The sequence below is a fragment of the Ammospiza caudacuta genome, chromosome 1, assembly GCF_027887145.1.
Source record: "Ammospiza caudacuta isolate bAmmCau1 chromosome 1, bAmmCau1.pri, whole genome shotgun sequence".
Classification (NCBI taxonomy): Eukaryota; Metazoa; Chordata; class Aves; order Passeriformes; family Passerellidae; genus Ammospiza; species Ammospiza caudacuta.
Window position 1 is genome coordinate 104,314,928 of NC_080593.1, and position 10,715 is coordinate 104,325,642.

Consider the following 10,715-nt stretch of genomic DNA (forward strand, 5'->3'; position numbering starts at 1 on the left):
CTGCTTTGCGGGGGTCAATACCTCATAGTCTCTGCAAGGAGACCCCCTCCCCCAAAAAATTAAAATCACGTGACAGTCGTGGCAGGAGAGTTCTGAGCTTCACACCACACATGCACAGAGGTCAGTCCAAACCATCCAAGCAAATTGGTGCCTTCTTACTGGATCCTGTTGTCTTTCCTTTCTTTATTCTACTTTTTTTTTCTCCTGCCCTGAATTTTAGGTGAGTACCTCTCTGTGAACAGGATAATTGTTACTGCTCTCTGTAATTGTGGCTATGCATTGCTGCTCCAGCTTCAGAGTGCAGCTTCCCTTTTACAGGACTGACACGAAAGGGAGGGAGGCAGGCATGTTTTTACAGCAGAGAGGGAGAACTAGACATAAATTTCACTGTCTACAGCACATGGTAAAATCTGGGGCTAGACAGCAGAATCTGTTCTTGTTTTATGTGTTTCTAAATCATTCTGTAGCAACATGACAACAGGGGTCCAAAATTCCTCATTTCCAAAGTAACAGGGACAGTGAATTTACAGGGGGCTTCATGGGAAACAGAAGGGGATCTCTGGAGAATGTCAAGAGAGGACAGGACTTCTTCTTTCTTCATGGTGGTGCATAGACTCTTTCCTATGCCTTTAGCATTGCAATAGCCCTTCAGGAGTTGTTTAAGAATAATGTCCATCTAGAATCATAATGGAAACTGAGGATTTAGGAGGTACAGGGACACAGAAAAATGTCACTAAGTGCAAAGTATACTCTGCTCTTCAGATTGGTTGCTGCTCCCTGAAGTTCGTTCTCCATTTTTCATTTATTATTTTTGTTTGTCTTTTCCTTCTTTTTTTTTTTTTTTTTTTTGGTTATCCCTCTGTGCAGTTAATGAAGAGAGGCCTCTACTAATGATTAACTTGATCTGGATGCCAAATCCAGAAAAGAAGAGTTGAGCTGGCATCAGTAAAGCAGTCAACTTTAATTAACAATGTTGAAACTCATTAATAAGAAACAAAGAGAGAAACCAAAAGAGAAAAAAAGGGAGGAGAGTGGGGAGCAACAGGAAAGAGGAAGCATAATCAAAAAGAATGGACAAATGAAAGGAAAAAGCAACAAAATTAATGGGAAAATGCAGATAGCTTGTACAGGAGAAACTGTACATCAATTCTCCTGGCTTCTTACTACAGTGATGAAATGCCTGGCAACATCCACTAAAGCTGTAATCCTTTTCCCTTTGTTCTCCTTGTATTTATTAATTATCTGATATTTTAAAACATTTCGTTGCTTATATCAACTGTGGCAAGGCGACTGTGGGGCTTTTCTGCTGTGCATTTGCTGTTGAATATGCACCCAAGCCTAAGTCCCTCCCCAGAATAGCCAGGTGCTGGTTTGGGGAGTACAGGGGAGGAAGGACTGTTGGGACACTTTGGTGATCATCACCCTGGCAACACTGGCAAGAGAAAAGCATTGCTTGTCTTTATCCAAATCTAGACTGCGCTAAATTGATGTAAATGTGAAAATTACTTACTGAGAAAGGCTATTAGCTTTATGGAGAAGTCCTGAAATGTCACCGCTTTGCAATGTATTAGTGTTGCTAAAGAACATTAAATAGCCTCTCTGATGGACACCTGATATATCAGGAAGAATTCTGAGTGAATTTCCACATTCTCCCCTAAGGTTGGCCACTATGACTATTTGGACACACTGGATGAATTTTCTCACCCATACATTTCAATATCTGCATGCTAGTCTAAGAAAGATGAAACGTCTTAACTGCTGTAATTTCATACCTTTGAGCCAAATGATAAACAAATTAAATCTATGTCTGACATGAGCTTTGTGATACCAAAAATTCACCACTTCTAAGAATGCTTCTAAGCATTCATTTCCCTTCTGTTCCAGTCTCTGGGACATCATTTAGACCAGGGCAATCTCTGTTCCTCCAAGCGGGACTAGAAAATGTAGTACCTGAAATCTGTGAGATACTGGCTTTATGATTTTACACAGTATAAGAAGAGGCTATGTAGATTCATAGTAAAGACTGCTTATCCAAATAAAATATGGATATTGACTGGCAGGGGTTAAAAGACATACATCAACTTTTTTCCAACAATCACCTACAAAAGTTCTTCTGAAGTTAAATAAAATTTTGAATCAACTGTTTCTAGGAGTAGCCCAGACAATTTAATGTGAAGATTCCACTTGAGCCTTCTACAAACATCCAAGCCAAAATGGAGTCCAGAAGCATCCAGATATATACATTTTGCTTAGACAAGCAGGCTGTGTAAAATTTAACTTCTTCTTTTATGGGATAAAGAGCTAATTTCAAATTGTTTACTGTGAGAGCCACCAAAATTTTAGTGACAAAAAATGAATATGTCTTCTTGTGTGATTATTGATCAATTAAAAAAAAGACCTAATGTGAATTCTTCAATATTTTAAGTCCCCACATAGATTGATAAAAATGCCACAGAACTTTGTCATATCTAATGGTAAAAACCACAGAGGAAAACCAATGTGTAACTAACTCAAAAGCAACATAATTAACTGTCATGTGTTTTAAGTCTTGTTTAGATGCTAAATTATCAGCATTTTATTTGCTGCAGAATATCCTGCTTCTCATACATATTCTCATATGGCTCATATATATTCTTCATATACTACATAGTAAAGCATGGTAACGACCTCCCAAATTCCTCCAAACATACACGTACACAAAGTCACACACACACGTGCTCAGAGAGATTTAATTTAATGAATTGAACTCAAAGTTGGTGTTTTTATGGCTTCATTTGTAGGTAGACAGAGCACACAAATGCCATTCTTCACAGTGTTGTTTTCAAACTGGAAAGAGAACATTAGTGTGGTGAAAGATATAGAGGACCCTTGTGCATAGCAATAGCTGTAGAAAGGCTTTATCTTAACCAAGTCACACCTGGTTGAATGAATTTCCCAAAGTGAAGGTTCTATTCTTCTGTATTCTTCAGCTCTCCTATCAGTGCCATTCACAGGGCACTAGATTACTCTACACCAGAGAGACTTCTCTGTTTACACAAACAATTTAGGAGCCAATAATAGCCTGTGTTGTTCCCTGCAGTGAAAGTATGTATACATGCATGGGCCAGTACAGAAACCTATATATACATACAGAGACTTTCATTCTCTTAAAAAAAAAAAGAACAGAGAACAAACAAGGAAAGTATAATGATATTAACCATATTTTCTAGGTGGAAGCAATTTTTTACTGTTACAGTTTTGCTGTTACTCACTTGGTAGTTTCTTTTAGCTGATTTTGGAATGATGTTTCTAAAAAACCACAGGAATTCTTTTAAACAAGTCCTGCTTACACCTGTTTTGAGGCGGAACATTTTGATAGCTGGGGAGAAAGGATTTTCTGACATCAAAAGCATTTGTCACAGGGCAATGTAGGTGTGCTGCTGTTTCTCTGACACATCTCAGCCAATCTGAATGTTGTACTATGCTGAGAAATGGTGCTTGCTGCCCTCTGCACACATGCTGCAGAGGCAAGGAAGGCCAGGCAAAGGGAGGCATTTGGTACCCTACAGCTTCACTGACCCTGCTTCACATGCTTAGATTAGTCTGCAGATGACCTGGAGCTCTCTGTATCCATCTCTCTCTATCAGCCATGGAAACAGAGTCTGGAGAAGAACCACTGCCTTGCCTGATCCCTCGAAGGCAAGTGCATGAAGCTGGTGTCGTGAGCGGGACACCAGTTTGGCGTATGTTACTCATCCTGTCACCAGGATGGAGTGAAGCCTGTCAGGCTCCTCTGTTCTGCACCCCTTGTATGGCGGGTAAGAGGTAAAACCCTCCATAGATTTTGATGCCCACACCTGACAATGCTACCTTTACAGGAGGAGAAAAGCAATTCATTGCTTCTGGGAACATGCCAATGATGCAAAGGCTGGAGAGCAGAAAGAAAATGAAGCAATGCATATTGCCCTCAGAGAGTTGTATCGAAGGATTAATTTTTGGTTTTCAATGTCTGGGAAGTATAAATTAAAAGCAAGCTTTCCATCAGTGAATTTATAGTATCTGAAACTTTTCTGAGCCCTAGGAAAACATATAGCTCTGCCCTTTGGTCTTCTTTTCACTCTGCCTGGGTAAGCTCACTTTATGAGGCAGCATAATTTGCAGTGACCTTTTCTGAAGCTGTTGATACACTTCCTGCTTTGCTGGAAACTGCCTCTTTAACCATGCATGATGTGACTCCACATACATTGAGGTATAAATTTCAGGCTTTGTCATTAAAGCCTGCAAAATAATCCTGTGCTGCAGGCGGCTGTACTGGTGCAGGATGGTGCAGTTCTGCTGGGCAGTGCTGAGGGGTGGTTTTGGAAGGCGGGTTGGCTCTTGGTGCACCACAGATAAATGTATGGAATCAGTGAGGGAGGGTCATCTTTTATAATTATTTTTCTGCCTCTTACTTGTACAGAGGAATGATCATGCAATTTTATAAAAGGATTTTCAGACTTACTCCATATGTGTGTATTAAAGTCTTTCTCAGTACCAATATATCTAAAGCCTTATTCCCATTTGAACATTTACTGGGTTCTTAAATCTGGGGTTTGCTGCATATATAATGGGAAGAGTATATATTCTCATATAAATACAAGCCCTTCTAGAGCCAGAATTTTGCTTCATCTGTAACTACTTCAAGATTTCAGCTCCCACATAAAAGAATGGCAGAAGAACCTGTGACATAATAATATACATGTTTTCTTAATTTTTTCTGAATTATTATATATTTTTATTTTTACATAATTATTTTCCTGCTTACTAATTAAAACTCTGCCAGGTAGTTCAAAACAGTCCTTGAATTACACAGGAACTGCTGTCTGAAAGCTGTGCAGCAAATTTACCCTTGAAATTTGATGAAATCAAATAATTTTCTCCTTCTTCCCCTTCCCTCCTTCCTTCCTCCCTCCCTCCTCCTTTCTTTCCATCTCTCATGTGACAAAGACCTTTGAGGCTTTTTCATTGTTTAAAGAAATAAGCTGAAGTATCAATGGTTTTTCTACCTGAAGAACTTATATACTGTGTTATGTTTTTTCAAGTAATGTGCTGGCCTAGAGAAGTAAATAACAAGTCCTTATCTCTCCAGAGTCGATTTAATATTTTTTAGATTTCTCCTCCTTCACTGATTTTAAATTATTAACTGAAAGATCTGATTTGCTGAAGTTACCTGTAGCATAATAAGAAATTATTTCATTGTTGTCCCAAAAGGTTTAAACTGCAAAATGCATATTCTTATAGTAAAATGACTAGAAACTGTTCTTTATTTTGACAAAAAAGGAGGATTTTGATGAAAATTTAAAAAAAAATTATGGAAAAAATGTTGGAAATTTGGCCGAAATAAAAATTTCACATATTTTTCATCCAGATTAATAATCACAAACTTTTAAATCTGAATTTCAAGATGTTTCAATTGGGCTCTGAAAACTGTTTTGAAATGCCACATCTTGGAAACTTTCCACATCTTGGAAATTGGTGTTTGTAGGTTGCTCTTGCTGCTTTGCTCATGCAGTGGAGTGCTGTTCCTGGCCAGATGACATGCCCCAAGTGGCTGCTGGGACAAGGGAATGCATTTGGGAATTTACCAGTCACAAGTGGTGTTAATTTACCAATTACTTGTAAATTTGGGAATTTACCAGTCACAAGTGGCCTTAAGAATTTGGCCCAGAGCTGGGAGTAGCCTCAGAGCAGTAGGTACAGGACATTTCAGCATTAACTTCCAGTCAGGAATTACTGCAACACTTCAGAAGAATTTTTTTTTCTTTCAGTCAAAGGCTGAATCACTAACTTTGGTTAGGCCAAAAGCCTGAAGCCTTCCAGTTTTCAAAGGCTTTGCTTGTTGACTAGACTTTAAATTTTACACAGAATGCAGCTTTCTTTTCAATTTAAAATAAGAATAGGTGGAGCCTTTTCACCAGATCTGACCAAATGTACAGCCAGCGTGATTGATGACAGCTGAGAAGCAAATTCTATAGCCCTATTGTATATTACATTTATCCCAACCAACTTGACCCCTGACTATATTCTTTCTACTTTCTTCTTGTTTTTTTCTCTTTCTTTTGTCCACCTCAAGAGTTTCTCTAAGCACCTTGAGAGCTTCTCTGAGTGCCAGCCATAGAAAAGCCACTGTGTCAGAAAAGAATTCTTTTCATGAGTGGATCCCACATTTTCCATTCCCTAGGAAGAACACTATCACCACTAAAAATAATAGATGCATCCGATGCATCCAAAGTTATGCTGCTGTGAGGCTTAGGATGAGAAAACTTCAGTGCTTACCAGAAACAAGAGCAATATTCCACATTCAGTCCTCTGAAAGGTTATGAAATTAAACTTGTATCATTTGATACACGCAGAAGTGGTACTGTTGTCATAGATGATGAGATATGACTACAGACCCTGCAGCCTTTCAGTTCCTTTTCCCCTGTCATCTGCACAGCTAATATCAGATGACAACACTGAGGTCCACCAATTCTTTTCTAATGCCCTGCTCGAAACTAGAGCCAGCATGTGACATCACAGATTCTATCTCCCTCCTGTGCCCTTGCTTGCTTCTTCTGTCTTGCTCCCACTCAGATGGAAATATATATGTCATTATTTGCCTTTCATGCATGCTTCTAATACAGTAACAGTGGTATACAGTCTTCTCTTTTTACAGGAAGAACACTGCCCTCAGTCATGAGAGATAATTTTCTGTATCTCAGGAAAGGTATTTGCAGGTACCTTGACTGAGGAATGAAAAAAAAAAACTAAAGCAGATCAGTAGAAATTATTTTCTTAATGGCAAAATCTGAATTATACATTAAAGCACCATTTATTCAATCAATTTTATTATTCTGTTTAAAAAGGCAGTCACTTTTATGTGTTTCATATGCTTGCAAAGGTTTATTAGCTTGAGTAAAAGGTCATTATTATTCAATTGAATAATTTAATTTTAAATTATTGGTATTGCACTTCATATTATAACTGCTTTTGCAGATGCATTTGATTATGTCAAATTTGCCTTTTAATCCTCTGTCTGGAGATCATTTTCTTGAATCATTCGGTGTTTCTCACCCTCGCAGTGGTATCCTAATGAACACATAGAGTCCAGCCTCATATCTTCCATGTAAATTACTGTGCATACCTCTTCTAGTCACATCATATCAGAGGCTATCCGGTGTCATATAATCCTCGGGACTGACATGTGGAAAATCTTTTCAGGTGATTAATGCCATAGGCATCTAATTTTCCTGCAAAGCAATATTGCAGTGTTTATGTGAATGCCAGACTTAGGGATATGAAATGGGCATTTAGGAAAGTTAATAATCTGGCCCTAATCCCCTCCAAGAATTATCTGTTGGTATTTCTAAAAATAATTGCAGCATTATTCCTTGTCGCTAATGGAATCACATATTATTACTTGCATTGTTCATTAAATACTTGGAATTTTGCATGGGTGAAATAAATATATGTAAAGCTACACATAAAATTCCTTTGCATTTGAAACAAGTGCTAAGTTTTAAAAGTTCACAAAATATTTGTTTTCTTGCTTTGTTTTCTTAATGCTTGAGCAAAAATACCCTTCAAAATTGTTTCATGGTTGCTGGAAACATAAGATTTGGCCTTGACTGCACACTTGGAGACTGTGATTTCTGGGCCTAACACTGAAATTCTCAATTAAGATAACAAATCATACACAAAACAATCCACCACCATAAAATATCAGGGCAGGCAGACCCAGGGTGGAATATTCTGTGAGCACTGATTCCTCATTGCTGGCATTCAATATCACACCAATAATGTCAGTGTAACCAAAGGTGCTGCCTTTACTCACATGTACCTATGAATTACATAAATGTGTGCTATTATCAAGCTGCTTCTACATCTGCTGAGGAGTTTTTCCCTCAGCCAGGCATTGTCCATTAACTTCACTAGAAGCAGGATCAGTTTTCACAGCCTTTCATAATTTTGAACAAATTATGTTTTAGAAAACAATTGATTCCCAAGATTTGACATAAGGAATCACTTTGAAAATGGCTTTGAATACTCATAATTAGCTCAAGAATTACAGTCTCATTCCTCTCTTACACTGCCATTACAAGCATTTATCTCAACAGATTTCAACAGAGCTGCTTCTGTTTTATACTGGTGTGAAGGAACAAAAAACCCCAAGTTGCATAAATTGTTAACAGCTCTTTCATACTGCCTCTTTATTACCAGATAAAACTTTGATGAAGGACATTCACAGAAGATCAATATGAGAAACCACATAAGACCTGACTTCTACGCTACTGGCTGATACTGAAAATCCCAGAAATATTGTTTCAAACAAAAACTATTTGTTTCTGAAGCTCTTACTTAAGGTGATGACTGGGTTGATGCTGCTTCTCCTGAAAGAAATATTTCACCTTGAGGAGATGTTCTGTCTCCTGAGTAAAGTTGCTCCATAGCTTGGATTGCAGGGATACAGGAAAGGAGAGCAGTTGTACATTTAGCAGTGAGCAACTCCATCCTTTGTGTGAGGGAAGAAGCCACAGTCCTTTCTGGGCTTCGTGCAGATGCTGCTCCCAGCTGATGAGAAGCACTGCTGTCAGCATCCTAGGAGGCTCCATGTGAAGGGCTGCTTGTCTCACCAGGGGAAGTAGGAGCTTTGGGGAAGTTTGGGATCTCCTTCCAAAGAGCTGGCAAATTGCCTCATCACTGGCAATCTCTACCTGGAATTTATACAGGCCAGAAAACAGCTGTGGGGTAAACAACAAGTGGTATTGAACTGACCAGCAATATATTGTCTGTGAGCTAATATAGCTCAGGATATATTCACTGCCAACAGCAAACATTTTCCTTGAGATTCACTTGGACAGCAGTGTTTGTTTACATTGTGGTTTACCTGTGTATGAAGAAGTGAGCCAGGAGTACAAATGCAATTGCAATCACAGAGAGAAAGTCTGACTTATGTTAATATTTCTTCAGCCTAATAGCTGTCAAATACACATTTCTGCATATTTGCAGTCTGCTTTAATTTGTTTCTGTCAAATGAAGAGCAAATATTTTATCACAACCATGTTGTATTTTTTTTTCTATAAAAACCCCCAAGTACCGCAACAGCAAAGGTTACAGAGATGGCTATTTTTAGAAAGTTTGCTCTTCCCACACTTAATCAAGACCATCATACTTTACTTGCTTTCCTCCAACTGTTACTAAAGCCATCCACAGCCTTCAAAATCCAAGCATTATGAAGTGGAAATGCCTGTGCAGGAAAGCTCTCCCATGCGATTGCGTCTCGATGACAGGCTTAATCCCGAGCTGGGCGGAAGCTCAGTTGTGCTCCTTTTTGTCCCTGAGGTAGTTGAAGAGGACATCCAGGCCTCCCTCGACGACCTCAGGCAGGGGCCGGGCCAGGGGGTTGTGGGCGATGTGGAGCCCTTTGTCCATGGGGTTCCAGGCGATGCGGCGCAGCCGGCGCAGCAGGTACAGGTCATCCGGCAGCGTCTGGATGGCGTTGTAGTCGGCGTTCAGCAGCTCCAGGGTGCTGATGTAGCACAGGGAACGCGGCAGGCTGCGTATGTTGTTGTTTTCCACGATAAAGATCTGCAGGTTGACCAGATACTGGATGCTCTCTGCGATGTTTTCCAGCTTGTTGGACCCGAGGTGCAAGAAGTCCAAGCTTCTCAGGGCGAAAATGCAGAGGGGAATTTGCACAAAGCGGTTGTTACTGAGGTTCAGTTTCCTCAAATTTGTCAGGTCGGTGAAGCTCAAAGGCAATTGTGAGATGCAGTTGTGTGAGAGGCTCAGAACCTCCAGCTTCCTGCACAAGCTGAGCTCTGCTGGCACTTCTTTCAGGCAATTCATATTGACAAACAAGACCTTCAGGTTCCTCAGCAGCCCGATCTCCTTAGGCAGGCACTTGAGGCAGTTGCCACCCAAGTTCAGCACTACCAGCCTGTCCAGCTTCCCCAGGGAAGGAGGAATCACCACCAGCTGGTTGCGTGAGAGGTTCAGCTTCTGCACCTCATGCAGTCCCCACAAGAAGTCAGGCGTGGTGGTCATCCCTTTCATGATGAGGCTCAAGCTGACATAACGCAATCCCCGCTTCAGCAGTGACTTGGGCTCTCTCCCTGCCAGAAGGGCGTCTTCCCATGCAGGCAGCTTCGGGCCTTTCCTGAGGAAAACCATGTTCCTTCGCTCCTCGTTCTTCGAGTGCTCACTTCCCATAACACTCTGGTTCACTCCTGAGAGAACTGAGGTTTTATTCCCTTGCAATATGCAAATGCCAACAGAGGATGACAGCCTGCAGGAGGTGGGAAAGTCAAAGCAAGGAGACAGGGAGGAGCCTGTGAAGTGCATCTCAGTCCAGCGGAACAGTTTCCATAGCTGCTGAGGGAAAGTTTCACTTTTGGGGGCTTATGCTGATCTTGGTGCACAGTCTGTAATGAAACACTTGCTCCTGACTTGTGAGCAAACCTGTTTAATTCAAACTGAATGCCACAAGACAGCTGTCACTGTCATTTGGCCTGGGCTTTATTGGACAGACATGTATCTTCACTGCAAAAAAGGTCACAAGGATGCTGTATATAACTTCACCATGTCAGCTTTCTTGGCTATCTGGTACATACCATGACTGCAGGACAATTAGCAAGAGAGATTTCAAAAAAAACCAAACAAGCAAGTTAAAGAAGGGAACAAGCAAAGAAGCCATCGCTTCAGCTCAGATTTAAAGG

At 40.3% G+C, this 10,715-nt stretch overlaps 1 protein-coding gene across 1 annotated transcript; it reads right to left on the minus strand.

Annotated features, from left to right (window-relative positions):
* Positions 1-6,855: 6,855 nt before the first annotated feature.
* LRRC30 (leucine rich repeat containing 30) lies at positions 6,856-10,341 on the minus strand. The gene is made up of 2 exons (XM_058816790.1): positions 8,356-10,341; positions 6,856-7,247 (listed from the first exon to the last, which is right to left on the minus strand). The coding sequence occupies exon 1, from the start codon at positions 10,339-10,341 to the stop codon at positions 9,313-9,315; it is 1,029 nt and encodes a 342-aa protein (XP_058672773.1). The 3' UTR covers positions 6,856-7,247; positions 8,356-9,312.
* Positions 10,342-10,715: the final 374 nt, after the last annotated feature.

What these genes read in the sequence shown, in the direction of transcription:
- LRRC30 (XM_058816790.1), bottom strand. Translation starts at nt 10,341, where the DNA reads ATGCACTTCACAGGCTCCTCCCTGTCTCCTTGCTTTGACTTTCCCACC.